This window comes from Symphalangus syndactylus, chromosome 8 (genome assembly GCF_028878055.3).
Source record: "Symphalangus syndactylus isolate Jambi chromosome 8, NHGRI_mSymSyn1-v2.1_pri, whole genome shotgun sequence".
In the NCBI taxonomy this organism is placed as follows: domain Eukaryota; kingdom Metazoa; phylum Chordata; class Mammalia; order Primates; family Hylobatidae; genus Symphalangus; species Symphalangus syndactylus.
Genome location: NC_072430.2, coordinates 112,821,106 through 112,844,644, shown reverse-complemented (window position 1 = coordinate 112,844,644; position 23,539 = coordinate 112,821,106). Strand labels below are relative to the sequence as shown.

General features: G+C 43.9%; 1 protein-coding gene across 1 annotated transcript; it reads left to right on the top strand.

Moving 5' to 3' along the window:
* The first annotated feature begins 301 nt into the window (after positions 1–301).
* IDH1 (isocitrate dehydrogenase (NADP(+)) 1) lies at positions 302–21,814 on the top strand. Its single transcript, XM_055290426.2, has 10 exons — positions 302–524; positions 1,495–1,568; positions 3,867–4,004; positions 9,558–9,849; positions 12,790–12,895; positions 14,926–15,103; positions 16,064–16,215; positions 18,313–18,453; positions 19,082–19,244; positions 20,866–21,814. The coding sequence occupies exons 3-10, from the start codon at positions 3,883–3,885 to the stop codon at positions 20,954–20,956; spliced, it is 1,245 nt and encodes a 414-aa protein (XP_055146401.1). The 5' UTR covers positions 302–524; positions 1,495–1,568; positions 3,867–3,882; the 3' UTR covers positions 20,957–21,814.
* The last annotated feature ends 1,725 nt before the right edge of the window (positions 21,815–23,539 follow it).

Below are 23,539 nucleotides of genomic sequence, written 5' to 3'. Positions count from 1 at the left end.
GCGCCCTGTCCCGTTCGCTTTTATGCCGACCTGGAAACTCACTCCGTGGTGCTCTAGATTGTTACAAAGTTCGGGGTGGTGCAGCCCCAGCGCCCCCCACTCCCCGGCCTGCAGGTGGCATACGAGTCTCTTCGCTGTCGGAATTCGGGACTGAATCTCTGCCGGGCGGCAACCCCTTCCCCCACCAGGATCACCGGGAAAGTGGCACCATGGATTCTCCATCCTTGACTGTGGCCACGCCCCTCTCGCTGACTCCGCCCATCCCACGGGAATTGGCACGTGGCGATTGGAGGCGTGTCGGGGGCGGAGCTGGGGGGAGGTGGGCTGAGGAGGCGGGGCCTGGGAGGGGACAAAGCCGGGAAGAGGAAAAGCTCGGACCCGCCCTATGGTCCCGGGTTTCTGCAGTCTACTTCAGAAGCTGAGGCAGTGTGAGTCCGGTGTGGGATTGCCAGGCTGTGCTCGTGAGTTTGAGTTTGTGAGCGGCTGTGGCGTCCCAAGTTTTCGCCAGCATATCATCCCGGCAGGTAACCTCAGGCTCCGAGGGGCGGCCCCGGCCCCTGGCTGTCGGGGGTGGCTCTAATTCCGCAGAAGGCAGGAATGGGGTAAAGGAAAAAAGCGCAGATCTTGGGTGTGGAAGGAGTCGAGGCCTGCGTGCAAAGAAGGGAACAAATCCAAGTATTGAGAATGGGAAAAGAAAATGGAAGGAGGGGATGCTGGATGCTTGGATATGCAGAAGGCCTGCTTTTGGGCATGGGAGGGAGAAATTGGGCGGTGAGGAAGTTGGATGCAATGACAAGGGGAAAATCAGGTCTGCACTTGGGTTGGAAGATCGAGGGGTGGAAGTTGCAAGAATGCATGTAGAAGACTAAGCCTGGAGTGTAGGAGGAATAAAACGTGCAGCAGCTGGGGACTGGATGCAAAGAAGGCTGTAAGCCGAAGACGGGCGTCTGCAGGGAACTCAGGCGGCGAGGAATAGCCTTGAGGCGGATCCCTCGCGTCCGCCAGGAGGCTTGGAGAGGCGGAGCTCCAGCGGCCTTCAGAGGGGTCGCTAGGCCACGCGGGGCGAGAGGGGACTGGGGGAAACACCCCCGCCAGTTCCGGGTGCCTGGAGTTTAAAAGGTCCCAGCACCAGCGAGGGGAGGGGAGGGGCGGGCGTGGAGACCTGGAAGGAGGTACCGATCCAGCCTTGGTTGCAGCCCTCTTGCCCAACGGCCATAAGGACGGGTGCAGGCCAAGAGCAAGGACGTGCAAACCCGAAGACCTAACGGGCGGCGAAGCAGGGGCACGCCCTCGCACACGCAGAGATAAATTGTGCCCCCGTGACCTTTATTTGGAAAGTGCCTGCGGGCCTAAAACTGGCCTTTGTCCCTCCGAGTACACTCAGCACTGTACTTTAAACCGGATAAACTGGGCTGTCTGGCAGGTATTAAAAACAGCTAAATTCTCCTGGGAGTGTTCTGTATGTTAACACTTTTATTCCTTGTTTTGTTTTAGGAGATAAACTACATTCAGTTGAGTCTGCAAGACTGGGAGGAATTGGGGTGATAAGAAATTCATTCACTGTCAAGGTGAGAATTAGCAATTTTCCCCCTTCTTCTGTACTTTCTTTGATGTGGCAGTACAGTGTTTAACTGGTCTTGGGGCAGGCCAAGGCACTGCAAGGGAATGAGTGAGGAATATTTCCAACAACGAATTCCAACAGTTTCCTTGTTTCTTTTAATACAATGTCTTATCTGCAAGAGATCATTTTCGCCCAGAAATTATTGTAGTTCATGAACTCGGCAAAAAACAATCTGGCCAAAAACTTGAGGTTGATGAAAATAATATTAAATGGCTCTTTTTTTCATTAAACTACTCTGTATTGTTATTCCAGGTTTATTTTCTGGAATTGCACAAGTATGTTAGGAGATAGGATTCAGCTACTTTAAAATTAAATGAGCTGGTGCCTGTTGGTCTTGGAACAGCCCTTCCTTCTGAAGTTGGGGTTGGGGTGGAGACAAAATCTGAGGGGCAACAAAGGTGGAGAAGTCAGTCCAGTGGGGCCTCGAGCCCATCCCATGGAAATCAGATCCAGAAGAAATACAATTATGTTCCACGTGGTAGTAACAATAGAGCTTCACTGTTTTAGTTAAAAGATGGTAAAAATTTCATGGCTAAGTAATGTGAGGAAAACCTGAAGCGTCTGAAGTATGCATTATAAGATAAAGATTACTGCAGAGAGTACAGTTGCTTTAACTGAGGAGGAAATAGTGAACTAAAAAGATATCAGTCTTCACATTTTAGGTACAATATTTGACCTCTATTAACTGTATTTGCCATCAAGAATAAATTGCCATATCATGACTGTTGCATCATACTATATAGGGGCATGGCCACGGAAGTGTAATATCAGGAACCAGATAAGTTCACTGCCTCCTTTTTTGCTTTGTTTTAAAATAAGGATAGGTGTGACATGGAATCAAACAAGAACTGAATCATATGCTTTCAGCTGTACTACAAATTATACTTGACATTACAAATGGGAAGTAATTGACTCATCCACACCATTCTGTTCATTTCTTTTAGTCTAGTTCAGTTCCAGAAGGTTCCCCAAAGGAATCTCCTAAACACTAGTAAGAAGAATTCTAGAATTACAAATTTGGGAAGTGAAAATGGGTCTGGGGACTGGAAATACATCTAGGCTTGTCAAGAAACAGAGGCTTACTGTCTACTAATCATTACATTTTTGTTTAAAGACCAAATTAGCTCAATTTTTCAAGAAAGACTATTTTAGGCCTCTTATCTAATAATTCTTTAAAGTCAATTCTCTTGACTTTTTTAGTACTTAAGAGAATAAAAGCAATTTGCAGCTATGTTGCTGGATTAAAAAAGAGTTTCGATTAGAGCATCATTAGAAGGAATAGATAACTTTTAGCAGGCTCAGAGCTTCTTCTGCCTCTAGGGACAAGCTGGGACAGTTTCATTTCTTCCAAAGGGTCCAACCTTGCACTTTCTGAGAATCAGATTGATTTGTATATGCTACCCCCACACCCTATCCTTAAAGTGCTATCTTCCTAGGACAATATACAGTTTGTCCTATCCCACTCACTAGCAGCTTACCCTTGCCTGTGAATAGCCAGAAGAAAATGACAGGGACATGCTTGGGTCCTGGGCAGTGGCCCTACTGTATAGAGATTCTTCTAATTGAGAAACCACTTTGTTGTATTTAGCCCCACATCTCCAATGTCTGTGTTATCTCTAGGAAAACAGTTCCACCAGGAATTCTTCATCTCGCTTTTAGACCTAAAGTTTCCCTGAATATGGGTCACAAGAACCAGCTGAATCTCCTCATGGCTAGTTATTTTTATTAAATAACAAAAACAGCCTCTTAAAAGGAGGAGAAATACTAGCACTCACCATTCTGCACATCTTGAGAGCCCAGTAAAATGATGAGTTGGACTGAAGTGTTCAATAAACATGAGATTGTGGAAATAATCTCATTTCTTAAGACAAACCAGTAGTTGAGAATAATGATTGCATTATGAAGGGCATGTTATAGGGTCAGGCTCTCCCACGCTCCAGCTAGGTGGCCTTGGGAAAGCTCTTTTTCTTTTAACAAAGTAAAATGGGGAAATGATGTCCATTTTTTAGGATTGTTACAAGGGCTAGCTCAGAAACCACATGTGAAACATAACACAATACTTTGTTCAGAGAAGATACTCAATTCTAATGGTAAATAGAATTGCTGTTACTAGCTTTTTATTCAACTGCACATAAATTGAATTGCATGAATTGTTCTTTTAGTAGTCACTATGTTGTTTATATATTTTGTTTCCACTTTATAATGAAATAAATGACAAGGCCTGTTATTTTTTTTTTCTTTTTAGGTTTATTGAAGTCAGAATGTCCAAAAAAATCAGTGGCGGTTCTGTGGTAGAGATGCAAGGAGATGAAATGACACGAATCATTTGGGAATTGATTAAAGAGAAACTCATTTTTCCCTATGTGGAATTGGATCTACATAGGTAAATGAGTTACCCCTCCGTGTAGCAAACTCAGAAAGTATAATCTGGCTGGGCATGGTGGTGCACACCTGAAGTCCCCGCTACTTAGGAGGCAGAGGCAGGAGGATCCCTCAAGACCAGGAATTCAAGTCCAGCCTGGGCAACAGAGTGAGACCCCATCACTTTAAAAAAGAAAAAGAAAAAAAAAGGGAAGGAAAAACAAGGAAAAAAAAAAAAGAATGTAATCTGAATTATTTTGAGGTGAAGTTAGCTTTTTTTATATAGATATAGCTGTGTTTTGTGAATAAAGTTTGTTTTAAGCCTAAATATATTCAGATGAATCTTCTAATTTTAACATACTGCTAGAAAAACTGGATTTATCATCTAAAAGTCAAGAATTATAAGGGAAAGAATGATTTTCAGATTCTTCTAACCTTCTGTTTCCTGTGAAGGTTTTATTTGTAATAAAGCAGTGGCTAAGAATACAATGTATTGAGAAAAGGGAAATAAGAGAGGATGTAAGAAACTAAATGCAGTTAACACAATTTTGTCATTTCAAACACAATTTTCTATCACTCTACTTAGTCAATGGACTTGTTTTCTTTTCATTCCTCACCTTTTGCCCTTTTCATACAATTGTAGTGCAGAAAGAATTCATGACGTTACTTAATTGAACCCCTCCTTTCCAGCAGAATTCCCTTAAATCCTGTGTCCCTTTGCCCTGTGTGTAAAGTGCTTGGGGACAGATGCAAAAGTCTATGTAATTCTCTCATTTTTTTTTTTTTTTTTTTGAGACAGAGTCTCGCTCTGTCGTCCAGGCTGGAGTGCAGTGGCGCGATCTCCACTCACCGCAAGCTCCGCCTCCCGGGTTCACGCCATTCTCTTGCCTCAGCCTCTCCGAGTAGCTGGGACTACAGGCGCCCGCCACCACGCCTGGCTAATTTTTTGTATTTTTAGTAGAGACGGGGTTTCACCATGGTCTCGATCTCCTGACCTCGTGATCCGCCCGCCTCGGCCTCCCAAGGTGCTGGGATTACAAGCGTGAGCCACTGCGCCCGGCCAATTCTCTCATTTTTTTTCACTGTGTTTTTCATAAACTTGCTTCTGTTCTTTGTACCTTTAGGTAGAGATAGAATTTTTAAAAGGGTAAAGTGGTTGAAGACTGGCATAGAAAAATATTGAGCAACATGTTTCAGCCAAACTATTGGCAACTCTAAGTGTGTTTGCCTCAGCCCAGAATTAGTCATCAAAATTTGTCCTAAGGACCTGTTTAAGTGGAGACATTTAATTCACATAATGTCATTAAGCATACTTTTTAATTGTTCTAAACCTAAGCTGCTGATGTCCATATTGAAATCATGATAAATAGAAATCATGATAAGATATAAATACTTGCAGAAGTCAACCAAACATAGGAAATTAGGCATAAAAACATCTTCCAACTAGGTTAAAAAAACAGCGTTTTAGCCTGCCTACCTGCCTTCCTGCCTGCCTTCCGTCCTTCCTTCCTTCCTTCCTTCCTTCCTTCCTTCCTTCCTTCCTTTTCTTTCTTTCTTCCCTCTGTGGCCCAGGCTGGAGTAAACTCGGCTCGCTGCAGACTCCCTGCGTCCGGCTCCGGTGATTCTCCTGCCCTGGCCTGCGGGCTGCCCGGGATTGCCGCTGCGCGCCACCACCCCTCCCTGGTTTTTCTCCTTTGGTTGGAGGCACGGTTTCGCCATGTTGGCCAGGCTGGTCTGCAGTGCTCTGCCCGCCTCGGCCTCCCGAGGTGCTGGGACTGCAGATGGAGGCTCAATCATTCGGTGCTGGGTGTTGCCCGGGCTGGAGTGCGGTGGCGTGGTCTTGGCTCGCTGCAGCCTCCGCCTCCCAGCCGCCTGCCTTGGCCTCCCAGGGTGCTGGGATTGCAGCCTCTGCCCAGCCGCCGCCCTGTCTGGGAGGTGGGGAGCATCTCTGCCCGGCTGCCCATCGTCTGGGATGTGAGGAGCGCCTCTGCCCGGCCGCCCCGTCTGGGATGTGAGGAGCGCCTCTGCCCTGCCGCCCATCGTCTGGGATGTGAGGAGCGCCCGTGCCCGGCCGCCCCGTCTGGGAGGTGAGGAGCGCCTCTGCCCAGCCGCCACCCCGTCTAGGAAGTGAGGATTGTCTCTGCCTGGACGCCCATCGTCTGGGATGTGAGGAGCGCCTCTGCCCGGCCGCCCCGTCTGGGAAGTGAGGAGCCCCTCTGCCCGGCCTCCACCCCATCTAGGAAGTGAGGAGCGTCTCTGCCCGGCCGCCCCGTCTGGGAAGAAGTGAGGAGCGCCTCTGCCCGGCCACTCATCGTCTGGGATGTGAGGAGCGCCTCTGCCCGGCCACCCAGTCTGGGAAGTGAGGAGCCCCTCTGCCTGGCCGCCACCCCATCTAGGAAGTGAGCAGCGTCTGCCCGGCCGCCCCATCTGGGAAGAAGTGAGGAGCGCCTCTGTGCGGCCGCCCCGTCTGGGAAGTGAGGAGCGCCTCTGCCCGGCCACCCATCGTCTGGGATGTGAGGAGCGCCTCTGCCCGGCCACCCAGTCTGGGAAGTGAGGAGCCCCTCTGCCTGGCCGCCACCCCATCTAGGAAGTGAGGAGCGTCTCTGTGCGGCCGCCCCGTCTGGGAAGTGAGGAGCGCCTCTGCCCGGCCGCCCCGTCTGGGAAGTGAGGAGCACCTCTGCGCGGCCGCCCCGTCTGGGAAGTGAGGAGCGCCTCTGCCCGGCCGCCCCGTCTGGGAAGTGAGGAGCACCTCTGCGCGGCCGCCCCGTCTGGGAAGTGAGGAGCGCCTCTGCCCGGCCGCCCCTTCTGGGATGTGAGGAGCGCCTCTGCCCGGCCGCCCCGTCTGGGAAGTGAGGAGCACCTCTGCCTGGCCGCCCCGTCTGAGAAGTGAGGAGCCCCTCTGCCCGGCCGCCACCCCATCTGGGAAGTGAGGGGCGCCTCTGCCCGGCCGCCCCGTCCGGGAAGTGAGGGGCGCCTCTGCCCGGCCGCCCCGTCCGGGAAGTGAGGGGGCGCCTCTGCCCGGCCGCCCCGTCCGGGAAGTGAGGGGCGCCTCTGCACGGCCGCCCCGTCCGGGAAGTGAGGGGGCGCCTCTGCCCGGCTGCCCCGTCCGGGAAGTGAGGGGCGCCTCTGCGCGGCCGCCCCGTCTGGGAAGTGAGGGGCGCCTCTGCCTGGCCGCCCCTTCTGGGATGTGAGGGGCGCCTCTGCCCGGCCGCCCCGTCTGGGAAGTGAGGAGCGCCTCTGCCTGGCCACCCATCGTCTGGGATATGAGGAGCGCCTCTGCGTGGCCGCCCCGTCCGGGAAGTGAGGAGCCCCTCTGCCCGGCCGCCACCCCGTCTAGGAAGTGAGGAGCGTCTCTGCCCGGCCACCCCGTCTGGGAAGTGAGGAGCGCCTCTGCCTGGCCGCCCCGTCTGGGATGTGGGGAGTGCCTCTGCCCGTCCGCCCCGTCTGGGAGGTCAACCACAGAGGCCAGAAGCAATGTGGGGGCTGGATGTGGTGGCTCACGCCTGTAGTCCCAGTACTCTGGGAGGCTGAGGCGGGTTGATCACTTGAGGCTAGGAGCTGGAGACCAGCCTGGCCAACATGGCGAAACATATGAAAAATACAACTGTCAAACCAACCAACCAACCAAGCGACAACAAAACAGGTCTACCCTGGAGTCATACTCTAATTTTTTCTATTTTCCTCCCTTTCTGATCCTTTATCCCACTTTCTTTTTCTTCCTCTTCCTTCTCCTTCTTATTTGTCAAATAGAGGATTGAGTTATTATCATTGATCCATACAAAGTCCCTCTTTTATTTTCTTTAATTCTCACCCCCCATTTCTATTCCCCATCTTCCCATGTGCAACCTTCCTAATATGTTCGATATGCATCTTTTTGTTCGTATGTACTTTTAGAAAATGTTTATTGTTTTGTGTGCAAAAAAAAAAATAATAAAATAAAAAAGCGTTTTAGGAACTCCTGTTTCAGGACTTTACATGACAGTAGGTGAACTGGCAGGGTTCTCTTCCTTATAATGGCTGCAAAGATGCTTTGAGCCTCTTTAGTGTAGAATCATGAGGAGTTTTAAAGGGGAGTCACTATGACTAGGAGGAAAAAAGTTGGTGGCTACAGACTAGATAATTTTTGGAGGCTCAAACAAGTTTTAAATTTTTCCAAAATTCCTATTATTATCACTGACTGGTTCTTTTTCAGGAGAATGGAACAGATAGTTTGTTTTATGTAGGCTGGACGGTGGTCCGGGCAATTTGTTCCTTCCTTTCTTACCTTCTTAGAAATGTTAAGAAGACAAGCAAAAAATCTACTAATTTGCTGATAGATTCTCCTCATGAGAAATGGTTCCTAGGAACTTGAAAACTACTGATCATACTTCCTGTTGGAGTTGGGATTGGATCAGCATTCTATGCAAGAAGATAACGAAGGACATGACTTCGCTAGATTTATATGAATTATCTAAAGTTGAAGCAATTGGGAGTTATTTTTATTTGGAAATATGTCAAGATTATTGTCTCTTTGTTTGCATCTTGAGTTGGGTAGGAGATCTAAGAAAGGAAGATAAGGGAACCAAAAAAATCTAGAGGCAGGTTTTAAGAGCTGAAAAACTTTTCTTTAAATTCTTGGAGAACAAAATAAATTGTTACATTATTTTGTTTTCTTGCTTTTTAACAAACTATTACATGCTTCAAATAAAGCTTTGCAGTCATTTTCTATGCTCCCTGGACAACCAACATTCTTTCAGCTCTGAATGACCTGCAATCTTAGTGTTGGTGTATATTAAGCTATTACTCTCTGGTATGTACAAAACCATTGATGGATTCCTTTACTTACCCAATAAACTGTAGGCTTGTTTCCAGCACAAACACTTGATCAAGAATTAGAGAAAGAATTAGCCGGACATGGTGGTGCATGCCTGTAATCCCAGCTACTCGGGAGGCTGAGGCAGGAGAATCACTTGAAGCCAGGAAGGCAGAGGTTGAGTGAGCCAAGATCGTGCCACTGCACTCCAGCCTGGGCAACAAAACGAGACTCGTCTCAAAAAAAAACAAAAAAAAAAACGGGAAAGGCTCATTTTATGACTAACTGGCATTAATGAAGGAGTCATTCGCATTTTTGGCATTAACTGTCACATCTTTACCTCCCACCACTTTAATGTCAAAATACAAAAAATCCTTTAAGCCCTCCCACCCCCTTTTATTTTTAAAGAGCAATATTTACTAAGGGAAAAAGGTGGTCATTAGACTTACACTTAATTATACTAATTATATGGAGAGAAACCAGGCCATTATTGCCTCTATCTGGTGAAAAACAGGAGGCAAAGGGCAGAGTTTGATGGTTTCCATTCAGTTTCCTGATAGACAGCTTCCCATTACAAGAGGAGGGGCAGCCCAGCAGTCTAGCCTCTCAGTTCTCTTTTTAGTTGGCACCCATCTTCTGTGTGCTAATGCTAAAACTTGGCAGATTTTGGTGTACTCGGAGCCTTCACTTTCTGCATAGTGAGTCTATATGCCATCACTGCAGTTACAGGTTATAACTATCCATTTGTCTGAAAAAATTTGCTTCTAATTTTTCTCTTTCAAGCTATGATTTAGGCATAGAGAATCGTGATGCCACCAACGACCAAGTCACCAAGGATGCTGCAGAAGCTATAAAGAAGTATAATGTTGGCATCAAATGTGCCACTATCACTCCTGATGAGAAGAGGGTTGAGGAGTTCAAGTTGAAACAAATGTGGAAATCACCAAATGGCACCATACGAAATATTCTGGGTGGCACGGTCTTCAGAGAAGCCATTATCTGCAAAAATATCCCCCGGCTTGTGAGTGGATGGGTAAAACCTATCATCATAGGTCGTCATGCTTATGGGGATCAAGTAAGTCATGTTGGCAATAATGTGATTTTCCATGTTTTTTTTTTTTTCATGGCCAGAAATTTCCAACTTATATGTGTTTTATTCTTATCTTTTGGTATCTACACCCATTAAGCAAGGTACAAAATTGAGAAATGCATATATGTATAACTGTATATTTACACACATTTAGCTAAAGGCAAATACAAATAAACTTACAAATAGGCGTCCATCTCAACACATTTTTTTTCAAACAGGCTTTTTTTTTCCTTTATCCTTTTATTCAGTTATACCATATGATATTGCCATTTTTATGTTGGTAATTTCATATGGTTCAACCAGATCTGTGGTTTTCAACACTGGCTGCACAATAGGATCCCCTTACAAGTTTTTTTGGTGGTTTTGTTTTGCTTTGCTTGATTTGTTTGTTTTAGTTCCAATGCTTGAGTACCACCCTACACAAATTAAAATCTGAATTCCATGGGGTTCAGGCATTTTAAAGCTCCCCAGGTGAATCTAATGTGCCAACTTGAGAACCACCAAAGATTGTATTAAACATCCCATCATGCATAAAAGAAAAAACTGGCTGGGTACCATGGTTCACACCTGTAATCCTAGCACTTTGGAGGCCAAGTTGGAAGCACTGCTTGAGGCCAGAGTTTGAGACTAGCCTGGACAACATAGCAGAACCCTGTCTCTGCAAAAATGAAAAGTATTTCAATAATTATGTCAATTTGCTCATGGAAGAGCCAATTTTGTTGTTTATTCATATACAAAGTGAGTTTAGGCAAAGCTGAGTGGAGTGGCATGTGCCTATAATCCCAGCTACTTGGGAGGCTGAGGCCTGAGGATCCCTTAAGCCTAGGAGTTCAAGGTTACAGCTATGAGCTATGATCACACCACTGCCTACACAACAGAGCAAGACCCTGTCTCGAAAAAGAAAAAGAAAAAAAAACTGACTCGGTAGTTGAAAGCAGCCTCACTAAAGCATTCCTTCCTGCCTGGAAGGAAAGTATTGCTTCTTTACTTCTGTACCAGTAGGCTTGTTGCCAAATTAAGCAAAAAAACTGCCAAGTAAATAAAATCAAAGTTCAGTGCTGAAACTGAGGTTTCAGACTTTCACAGAAAGTAGTTTATGTCTTAAAAGGACCTTAAAAACAGGAATCTCTCATGCTGAAATCCAGAGGTTTTAATGTAGCCATCATTGAAAACAGTGTGTTGAGGGTAAACAGTTTAGTCCTTGAGGGGTCAGTTAACTTTGTTCCACCCTGTGGCTAAAACTATCCTTTCATCCTGGCCAAAGCCTTCAGAAATAGCTCCCAGGGGCCCAAGCAAGGGAAGGTAGAATGGCAGTGGTGCAAACTCGCTAATCTTGCAAACATCACCCTAGATTCTTTCCAGCTCAGTCGTGCCTTTTTTCTGTGTATATCCTTTTTGTTTTTTGTTTTTGAGACAGAGTCTCACTCTGTCGCCCAGGCTGGAGTGCAGTGGTGTAATCTTGGCTCACTGCAACCTCTGCCTACCGGGTTCAAGCAATTCTCCTGCCTCGGCCTCCTGAGTAGCTGGGATTACAGGCACATGCCACCACGCCCGGCTAATTTTTGTGTTTTTAGTAGAGACGAAGTTTCACCATGTTGGTCAGGCTGGTCTCAAACTCCTGACCTTGTGATTCGCCCGCCTCTGCCTCCCCCTCCCAAAGTGCTGGGATTATAGGCATGAGCCACCATGCCCGGCCTTCCTTTTTTTTTCTTTTTTTTTTTTAATTATTTTGGCATCAGTCATTTGTAAAAATGGCCATTCTATTTATTAAAGTCCAGAAAGAGAATTTCAAACCTCAGGTTGATTCACGGACTGTTTAAATATACATAAACCCATACAAAGCATTTATGGTGCTTTGGTGCCTCATTTTCTCCCTTTTCAGAAATAGTAATAAATTACCACCCATATTTACTTTATAGATTTTATATGTCAAAAATGTTCTGTGTAAAGTAGGTATTTAATCTTTATTGTTACTTACTGCTCTTTTACCAGTTGTTATTAGTATTTCTCTACACATATAGATGTGGCCAGTGCCTGCTGGTACCTAACTCTGCAAGTATCTGATGCAAGTCATTGAAGAAGATACAATGCAGTAAAGACTTATGGATGTCTAGTATATGCCAGGCATATTATTCCACTGAGTAGCTGAGGCCCATGAGGGAGGTGCCTGTCCTTGAACAGCCCTTTCCTAAAAATCATCATCATCCCATTGTAGCTGCTCCCAGAATGATTGGATTGCTCCATATGAACAAGTCCTATAACACTAGTAACAATGATACCGTGAGACCGAGCCCCGATGGCCTAAGTAAGGACCAGATCTGAAGTCCTTTGACCCTGGATGCATTATTTCTACGATATCATAGTTCCCTCCTTCTAAGATGGATGTAAGAATCAAATGAGATGATGCACGTTAAGCACTTAAAGCATCTGGCATGGAGTAAGGACAAAGCATTAGCTACCTCAGTACTACAATTAGTATTGTTATCATCACCCTCTAGGGAGACTTCCCTGACTTCCTTGCCATGGTCACCTCTTTTCCTCTGTCATCCTATAGTTTTTTTTTTGGAGGGGGGCGGTGTCTATACCCTCTTTTGGCATTTGAAAGCTCTTATATTACTTTTCACTTACATATGTCTTTATTGGGTTGTAAACTTCCTAAAGGAAAGTGGCTTATGTTATTCTCTGTCCTCTTCAGATCAGTGCTCAGAAAACTTTCCTATACCTCATATAGGCACCTAACAAATATTTATTGATTTGGGGGGACGTCTGGACCTCTTCATCCCCATCTCCTAAAAAAAAAAAAAAAGTTTGACATACTGCCCTATTTGTCTAGGTGTCTTCTAGGTCTATATTATATGAATATTTTCTTTACAATTCCTGCTAGGGTATTTTTTTTTTCTTTATACCTTTTTCCCCCCTACACAGTACAGAGCAACTGATTTTGTTGTTCCTGGGCCTGGAAAAGTAGAGATAACCTACACACCAAGTGACGGAACCCAAAAGGTGACATACCTGGTACATAACTTTGAAGGTATGTATGACTGTAGCATAAGCTTCTTTTTTTTTTAAACAAATGATTTAGATAATATTTTCATTGCTTTTTTTAACGTTAGTTATGTAACTGCCTAAAAATATAATCTGAATCTATAGTGTTTTTGCAAAACCCAAAACCTGACATAAAGGAGTAATTTGCTTCCATACCTTCCTGTGGCATGAATAAAGGCACAAAAGGGTTACCCACTTAATTGGAAATGCCCTTAGGCAAAGACAAGGAGATGATTATGCATTTATCTTAAAGCACAGAGAGAAGTTGGCAGAAATCTGCTGTGCATGAATTATATACATTAAATATTAATATTCTCAAATCACCCAGCATATAATCCTGCCCTATGCTCTGATAGAGTTTGTATCTGGAAGAGATTTCCTTATATATTTGCTGAAGTTTTCTTCTTGCCCTTCTGGGTATTTATCCTGTGAAAAGGTAGAACATTTGCTTTTTGCCTTTTCTTTCCCAGCTACCCTGCTACCTTTGATGGCAAATCCCACCCAAAAGTTGTTGAAAGAATTAGTGGGCCCTTTTCCTTCACTATTGAAGTTGTTGAAAGCACTCACACAAACAAAAAAACCCAACACTCACCTACCTTTTGTTTTTCTTGCCTCTTCCAAATAATATCTATTGGAATCTGGTTCTGCAGGCTTCAGCACATTTCACCCTGAACCCAAGTTAACCCTGAGCATTGGCATGGATTCAATTTCTATCTTTAAGTAATAACAAAGTTCAATAAGAGTTGTAAAACACAGTGATTACATGTAGCATAATTATTTCTACTTATTTCTACCAACTACAGTAGGAGTGCTCAGTATCCTCCAGGAGATTATAAGAATTTTCATTCAGTATTTGAAATGTAAGTTTTTCTCAATAACTGAGGATTGAGTGCACCCCTAAAGTTTAAAATAGATGTTGGGAATTGTAAAGGTAGGGTGTTTGTCCATTCTTGCATTGCTATAAAGAAATACCTGAGGCTAGGCCGGGTGCGGTGGCTCACGCTTGTAATCCCAGCACTTTGGGAGGCCGAGGCAGGCGGATCACGAGGTCAGGAGATCAAGACCACGGTGAAACCCCGTCTCTACTAAAAATACAAAAAAATCAGCCCAGCGTGGTGGCGGGCGCCTGTAGTCCCAGCTACTCGGAGAGGCTGAGGCAGGAGAATGGCGTGAACCCGGGAGGCGGAGCTTGCAGTGAGCCGAGATTGCGCCACTGCACTCCAGCCTGGGTGACAGAGCGAGACTCCATCTCAAAAAAAAAAAAAAAAAGAAATACCTGAGGCTGCATAAGTTATAAAGAAAAGAAGTTTAATTGGCTCAGTTCTGCAGGCTGTACAAGCCTGGCTCCAACACCTGTTCCTGGTGAGGGCCTCAGGAAGCTTCCAATCTTGGCAGAAGGCGAACAGTCAATAGGTGTATCACATGGCAAGAGCGGGAGCAAGAGAAAGAGAAGGGGGAGGTCCCAGACTCTTAAACAACCAGATTTCAAGTGAATTAACTGAGCGAGAACTCACGTAATCACCAAAGGGAATGGTCCTAAGCCATTCATAAGGGATCCAACCCCATGTTCCAATCACCTCCCACCAGGCCCCACCTCCAACATTGGGAATCACATTGCCACATGAGATTTGGAAGGGACAAATATCCAAACCATATCAGTATGTAAAAGAAGTTTCAAAATTATTTGCCTTTTCTTACATGTATTTATGGTTCATATCAGTTTTTGGTATTTCTGCATCTTCAGGATTTTAAAGACTATATGTTTTTTCATTTCTGTTGTCCTTCCAAAACAAGTTAGAATGTCCTTATCTAAAACTGGCTTTTCTCTCATTATGTGCCCGAGAAATTTGTGGAATATTCAGGTTGGAAACCTGTCTGGGACTTCTGAAATCTAGTCTCAGATGTGAGAGCTGAGAAGTAGGTCATTTGGTTGTGGTGGGTGACTTTAGCCTTATTACAACTACATTACATTTATTCTTCTCCCTTTTTTTCCTCTCATTGGTTTCTCCTCTACAGAGGGTGGTGGTGTTGCCATGGGGATGTATAATCAAGATAAGTCAATTGAAGATTTTGCACACAGTTCCTTCCAAATGGCTCTGTCTAAGGGTTGGCCTTTGTATCTGAGCACCAAAAACACTATTCTGAAGAAATATGATGGGCGTTTTAAAGACATCTTTCAGGAGATATATGACAAGTAACTATAGTTCTTTTTTAACTTTTTCTTTATTCTCAAGTAAGCTGACATTTGCATATAGAGTATGTATCTCCCTATCCCTTTGATTCTGGGGAAACTGAGTGAAAATCATCACTGTCTATCTTAAAGATAAGGGCAAAACTGAGGTTTAGCAGGAGTGAAACAAAACCACTCTGAGTTGCTTTTATAAGATAAACGTTTATTCTTAAATAAGCTCCCCATATGAATTTTTTTCAGAGCCAGGTTCTTTAATGTTTAAATAAACTTGTACCCTGTTAGTGATAGGAAGTTCTAATTTTTCATGTGTGAGTTTCTAAGTCAGACCCATTTCCATTCTTTCTGAAGCCCATTGTTAGAATTTAAAATTCTGTTTTAGTGGAGTCATTTGAACTTAAGTCTAAGTTTATGACAACACTGGCTTCCACAGCACAGGAGGTGAGCATGTGTTAATATTTAAGATTGGCATAACTCTCTTTAGGTGCAAGTGTTCAGGCCAAAATGTTCCTGAGGCATTTTGATTCCTCCTCCTGCTGCCCATCTATACCAAGCCCAGAAACTGTCTGGAATATATTTTACTTACCTGAATGACACCAAGAAGTAGAACAGTCTTTTCAAAAATGTATTTTTAAAATAAGCTGAATCTCAAGAATCTGATCTATAGTATAATGAAAACTGAAAAGTGAAGTAGTCATTGGGATACTCTACTGTCTCACTTAATTCTCACAGCTTCCCTGCAAGGTGGGTAAAATTGTTCCTACAGATGGCCAAATGGAGTTTTACAGTTAGAAAATGATTGGGCTGGGATTTGAGCCAATGTCTGTCAGATTCCTGAGTTTCTGCTACTTCTACTAAAATATGCTGCTCCTTGTGTGTCCCGTCTTCTGTTTGGGACAAGCAGATGATACCCCTAACAAAATCAATTTTCTTCATTATTATTCTCTTTTCTCTTTTGTTTCCCAGGCAGTACAAGTCCCAATTTGAAGCCCAAAAGATCTGGTATGAGCATAGGCTCATCGATGACATGGTGGCCCAAGCTATGAAATCAGAGGGAGGCTTCATCTGGGCCTGTAAAAACTATGATGGTGACGTGCAGTCGGACTCTGTGGCCCAAGGTACAGAGGTGGAGCCTGGTCTGTAGGAACTGGGTCATTTCAGGGTAGTTCTCTAATTTGGGAAGGGGAGTTTTGTAGTCCTTTGCTGTAAAATCATGGAATGTTAAACCTCCAGGTCCACCGTCTTATCTGACAGCTAAGGAAATTAAGTTCAGACTAGAGAAGTGATTTACCCAAGACCACATGGGAAGTAAATTAGTGGATTGACACTCCTGGCTCCAGTGTCAGTCCTTGAAGTTTTAAAGCCTACCTGATCTGAAAATCACTCCCTTTCCCTGCCCTCCTTGTCCTTTGGTGAAAATGTAAAAAAACCAGGGCACTCAGGCAAGGAGGGATAAAGTGAGGAGCTGATCATGTCATAACCAAGCTTTGGTGCCTGCAAAGCTCGTTTATCGGGCAGCAGGACCTACTCATGTCCCTCTGCCAGCTGCTGTTCTGGTAGAATATAAAACAAATGTGTTTGGCCGGGCACAGTGGTTCATGCCTGTAATCCTAGCACTTTGAGAGGCCAAGGCAGTGGATCACTTGAGGCCAGGAGTTTAAGACCAGCCTGGCCAACACAGAAAAACCCCATCTCTACTTTAAAAAAAAAAATACAAAAATTAGCCAGGTGCGGTCACATGCCTATAGTCCCTGGCACTCAGGAGGCTGAGGCATGACAATTTCTTGAGCCTGGGAAGGGGAGGTTGCAGTGAGCCGAGATCATACCCCTATACTCCAGCCTGGGCAACAGAGCAAGAATCTTGTCTCAACAACAACAACAACAAAAAAAGTGTTTTTGTTTACTGCTTAGCTTACATACAAATAAATTGAGCAAAGAACCCTAGGGCTGTTTACAGAAATTCCAGGAGAAGTTTCATGCATGGGGTAAGGGCCAAATCAACAGAAACACAGCACCTGGTTTCCTCAGTGCCAAGTTGCCCTTCAGTTTCAGTTGCCCTTGGTAGCTGTGTGAACTTGAATCTCCCCAGATGAATGTTTGTTAACTTTAATTAGGTTTGTTTTTCCCAAGAAGTACTACTTTTTCTCTCTCTTATCAGTGTTAAGCATCTCCTCTCAGTTTGAAAATCAGTACATCAATCTGGTTAAAGATAACTTTTTGAGCCGGGCGCGGTGGCTCACGCTTGTAATCCCAGCACTTTGGGAGGCTGAGGCGGGCGGATCACGAGGTCAGGAGACTCCGTCTCAAAAAAAAAAAAATAACTTTTTGTCAGATAAATGAGTTACACAACTCTCCTTACCCTCCATTTCTCTATATCCTCACAATCATTTGTACTGAATGCAACAGAGGAAGGAGTGTTGTTGCTTTGTGATGACTCTGTGGTTGATTATTAACTTCACAGGTGATGTTGGGAGGTAGCAAAAATGGAGAAAAGAAGAAAATCAATTATATAGATATAAGAGTTGTAATGTGGTTCTTTCAATAAGAAACCACAGAAGAGAATTGTTGTATTGAGGGTATGAAAGAGAGTGAGGAAGGGCAACTGGGATGTTCTTGGATCCAACCGATCCTGTGTTTACCTGCCTTCTCTTCCCACTCCCAGCAAGTGTATGAGCAGCTTGAAGGTTCTTAAGAGACAGCTCTCATCCATCTTTATTTCCCCAGAACAGCAGAGCATTGCACATAAGAATAACAATAATAGATTGAGCTCTCACTGTGTCTAGTACTAAAGAATATAAATATATATTATTTTCATGTATATTTATGAATATATGTATATTTATCTAATCCCACAGCAACCTAGTGAAGTAGGTGCTGTTATTACTCCCATTTTACAGATAAGAAAACAGCCGCAGTAGCTATGAAGTCATAGAACTAGAGTGGAATGTAGGCAGTTGGACCCTGAGCCCTCCATCAAGGAGTAGGTATCCCTGAGATAAGTGAGGGGAAAATGCAGCCTTTCCAGACCCATTGGCTCTGACATCTGGAGCAGGGATCCTGCCTTCTGAAAGGCAGAATTATTGGTGATTCCATGTGCTCTTGTTTACTTTGCTTACCAAGACCTATCAAGATTGAGTCATTTATGCTCTCATCTCTGAGAGACTCAGTGCTCTTCATGCAGTTGGACCCAATACTTCATGCTCCGCTACTTACAGGGTATGGCTCTCTCGGCATGATGACCAGCGTGCTGGTTTGTCCAGATGGCAAGACAGTAGAAGCAGAGGCTGCCCACGGGACTGTAACCCGTCACTACCGCATGTACCAGAAAGGACAGGAGACGTCCACCAATCCCATTGGTAAGATGGTGTTTACATTGATTTCTCACCAGAGAGTGCTCTCCAAAGCAGCTCAGATGTGTTCCCTTGGCTGCTCAGTGTTTTGTGTGCAAAGTCATCACCAAGTAGCTGATTTGTTCTACTAATAATATCTATTTGAATATGCTTCTTAAAATATACAATATTTGCTTTTCTGTTTTGTGGGAGAACATAGGTTACAGAGAAGAATGTTATCAACAAGCATTTTCCTTTACCTCTGGTGCAGTGAAATGTCATATAAGGCTACAAATCTAAAAGTCACATGGATAAATCCTTTCAACAAGTTTCAAAGATAGCACTTTAAAAAGAGATTACAGCTGGAAAAAGGAGACCAATATAGACAAGAGATAGAAGAGATTGTGACCTTTTTCAAATTAGAAAATGCCTTAAGTTTCAAGCACTAGTACCATGCCATGAAAATGTGTTTTTTTAAAGTTTCTGTTTGGTAAAATATTTCTAACTCTCCTAAAACTTCTAGCCCATGTGGTTAGTATCTAAAGAAGTCTGTCACCTAAACAAAAAACTATTCTGTTTTTGGGAACTATGAGACATTTGGAAACCTCTATAACTAGGATGATTGGAGTGTTGGGTTTTTTTTCCTCTCTTTTAGCTTCCATTTTTGCCTGGACCAGAGGGTTAGCCCACAGAGCAAAGCTTGATAACAATAAAGAGCTTGCCTTCTTTGCAAATGCTTTGGAAGAAGTCTCTATTGAGACAATTGAGGCTGGCTTCATGACCAAGGACTTGGCTGCTTGCATTAAAGGTTTACCCAAGTAAGTATAAGATGCCCTAGTTTCTGTGGTCAAATTAACACTTATCCTCACTGGGCTCAGAGCATCGGTGCTTTCTGGAATTATAAATTGTTATTGATCATCTAGTTCAGGAGTCAGCAGACATTATCTGTAAATTGTCAGATAGTGAATGTTTTAGGCTTTATGGGACATACAGTCTTTTTGCAACTACACAACTATTCAACTTTGTCTCTGCCATTGTAGCAGGAAAGCAGTCATAGACAATACAGAATCAAATGGTGCGGCAACACCCCAATCAAACTTTTCTGTTCAAAACCAGCCTCGATTTGGTTCATGTGCTGGGCTGTAATTTGCTGACATCTGATCTAGTTGAAAATCATTGAATGAAAAGGTTCTATTTAATTTTAAGAAGCAGATTATAGACAAATAGAAACAAAGATACTTCAGAGGCTATTTTATTCTACTCCTTTATTTTCTTTAACTTACCGATGAGAAAAGTGAGCAGCACAAGTTTAAGGTGTGCAATTGATTACAGTCCCTTAAGTATCTGTAACCAATATTTGGGCAAATATTTGACAGCTTATATGTTTACTGAGAATTTTTGAGAACATGGTAGCCAGTATCCTGGGGGGATTGGCTCCATATCTCAACCAGTGCATCTGCAGAGGTCCCAGGTAGAGTCAGTATACCCCATAATGGGGATATACTTGATCACTGCATGTTCCTTAATTTAAATTTCCAGCAAGATTGCAGTGTTCGAAATGGTCTTATCAGTGGAATACCTTTGTAGCCTATTTAATAGACACCTGTCAGCAGGATTATGTTATCCTGTCCATTGTCTTTTGTTTTTCTTTTTTTTCTTTTCTTTTTTTTTTTTTTTTTTTTTTTATTAAGACAGAGTCTTGCTTTGCCCAGGCTGGAGTGCAGTGGCGTGATCTTGGCTCACTGCAACCTCCACCTCCCGGGTTCAAGCAATTCTCCTGCCTCAGCCTCCCAAGTAGCTGGGACTTGTGCCACAACACCCGGCTAATTTTTTTTTTTTTTTTGTATTTTTAGTAAAGTTGGGGTTTCACTGTGTTAGCCAGGATGGTCTCCATCTCCTGACCTCGTGATCCACCCACTTTGGCCTCCCAAAGTGCTGGGATTATAGGTGTGGGCCACCAGGCCCGGCCTGTCTTTTGTTTTTCTTAAGACACTGATAGAAATAATAACATTATAACTTTTTTTAAGGACATGTAAACGGTTTGTGGGAAAGTGGGTAAAGGTTTGGCTATGCCCTGAATAAGTTTTGTTATGTTTAAGAATGAGGAAGAAGTGTGATGATTTTGGTCTCAGCAGCATTAGTCTGAACTGAAACTCCATGATAATTTCACCCTCAAAGCTACATAGCAAGAAACCTAACTGAGTATGTGTGGATGAGTCTCTACTGTAGGTTGCCTAGAGAGCCTGAGTACTGAGCCTGGGTCAGCCCCAGGAACCCTGAACATAGTCATTGTCTGTAGATTTTGTAGCTTACTAACATGAATGTGTTTTCTTCCAGAAACAAATAGAATACTATTTTAAGTAGCATTTCTAGGACTTTACCACTACCTGCTACCACATCAGAGACAAACTAAATTTTCTTTTTTTTCCTCCCCGTTAGTGTGCAACGTTCTGACTACTTGAATACGTTTGAGTTCATGGACAAACTTGGAGAAAACTTGAAGATCAAACTAGCTCAGGCCAAACTTTAAGTTCATACCTGAGCTGAGAAGGATAAGTGTCTTTTGGTAACTAGGTCTACAGGTTTACATTTTTCTGTATTACACTCAAAGATAAAGGAAAAATCAATTTTGTAATTTGTTTAGAAGCCAGAGTTTATCTTTTCTATAAGTTTACAGCCTTTTTCTTATATATACAGTTATTGCCACCTTTGTGAACATGGCAAGGGACTTCTTTAAAAATTTTATTTTATTTTCTAGTACCAGCCTAGGAATTCGGTTAGTACTCATTTGTATTCACTGTCACTTTTTCTCATGTTCTAATTATAAATGACCGAAATCAAGATTGCTCAAAAGGGTAAATGATAGCCACAGTATTGCTCCCTAAAATATGCATAAAGTAGAAATTCACTGCCTTCCCCTCCTGTCCATGACCTTGGGCACAGGGAAGTTCTGGTGTCATAGATGTCCCATTTTGTGAGGTAGAGCTGTGCATTAAACTTGCACATGACTGGAACAAAGTATGAGTGCAACTCAGATGTGTTGAAGATACTGCAGTCATTTTTGTAAAGAGCTTGCTGAATGTTTCCAATAGACTAAATATTGTTTAGGCCGCAGGAGAGTTTGGAATCAGGAATAAATACTACCTGGAGGTTTGTCCTCTCCATTTGTCTCTTTTCTCCTCCTGGCCTGGCCTGAATATTATGCTACTCTAAATAGCATATTTCATCCAAGTGCAATAATGTAAGTTGAATCTTTTTTGGACTTCTGCTGGCCTGTTTTGTTTCTTTTATATAAATGTGATTTCTCAGAAGTTGATATTAAACACTATTCTAGTCCTTATCTTCTCCTGAACTGTTGATTTTAATTAAAATTAAGTGCTAATTACTATTCTTCTGCGTTTCTGTTTATTGGATGCCAAGCACCACACTACATCCTAGCCATAGGAGTGTAATCTGAAAAAATTCTCTGCTCTTAAAAAGTTTACCATGGTGGAAATAGATAAGTAAATAGTAAGATGTAGATCCTGCAGTGAAAGGAAAGAGGACCAAAGAGGGAACTAAAGGAAGAATTAAGGAATATTAGAGAATAGATTATGTTTATGCACATGCTAAAGAGTTTAGTCGTTATCTTGTAAATGATTAGGGAGCCAGTGAAGACTTTTAAGAAATAAGGGACTTGATCATATTTTTATTTTTAAAAATAGCACTCTGGGAAACTTTTATAAAAAATGGATAGTGGCTGGCCGGGCGCGGTGGCTCACGCCTGTAATCCCAGCACTTTGGGAGGCCGAGGCGGGCGGATCACAAGGTCAGGAGATCGAGACCATCCTGGCTAACACGGTGAAACCCCGTCTCTACTAAAAATACAAAAAATTAGCCGGGCGAGGTGGCGGGCGCCTGTAGTCCCAGCTACGCGGGAGGCTGAGGCAGGAAAATGGCGTGAACCCCGGGGGGCAGAGCCTGCAGTGAGCCGAGAGCGCGCCACTGCACTCCAGCCTGGGTGAAAGAGTGAGACTCCGTCTCAAAAAATATATATATAAAATAATAAAAAATGGATAGTGGCTTTGGGAGGCCAAGGCGGGTGGATCACAACGTCAGTTCAAGACCAGCCTGGCCAATATGGTGAAACCCCATCTCTACTAAAAATACAAAAATTAGCCAGGTGTGGTGGCACATGCCTGTAGTCCCAGCTACTCAGGAGGCTGAGGCAGAAGAATCGCTTGAACCTGAGAGGTGGAGGTTGTAGTGAGCCAAGATCGTACCACTGCACTCTAGCCTGGGTGGCAAAGTGAGACTCCGTCTCAAAAAAACGAAAAAAGAATGGATGGTTTGGGGTGGGGAGGAGAGTGTTGGGTGCAGTTGAGGAAGGAGGACCAGTTAGGAGGCTGTTGCAATATTTAGGTGGGAAATGGTGAAGATCTGACTGGAACAGTGGCACCAGGAAGAGAACGGGATAATCCCTGGGATAAGGAAGTTGAATGGATGGGTCTTGGCAAGACCAAGGATATGTGGGGATGGAGGGACAGCGGCAAGTCAAAGATGCTTCCCACTTTCTGGCCTCACACCTAGGGAAAGGCTGCTCCACATCCTAGCATCTCTGGGAGGAGGCCCAGGTGAGCTTTTGCACTCTCACACATCAGAAGTCAGTGAGTTGGGGTGGGGATCCTTGGTAATTTCTAGTCTACCTTCCTGGCAAGCTTGGAGTTGGGCCCCAGGCACTGCTCTACACAAATCCCCTTGAAAGCCCAGTGAAACATGGAGCCTTTCAGAATCTGATGGCATGGAGCTTATTCAGAATGAGCTTTTGACCAATTTCCCTAAGTGCTACCCCCAAAATACATCCAAATCCAAGCCCACAGTCCTAGAACAGCCCTGTTGAGAGGAGATTCTCATGAAGTAGGGGAGGCCCATGTGGCTTGGGCAATTTATTCCTGACCAAATTGAAGTTAGAATCCAAACCACATGAGCTCTCCTGGCAAGGGAAATAAAAATCAATTTTCACATGAGATCAACCAGTGTCAGGTCACTCAGGTGGTAGAAAAAAAAAAGCATTGCTTCTAGTTAACATCAAGAAAGATCTCATGTAAGATTTTTTTTCATCTCGTAAGATTTT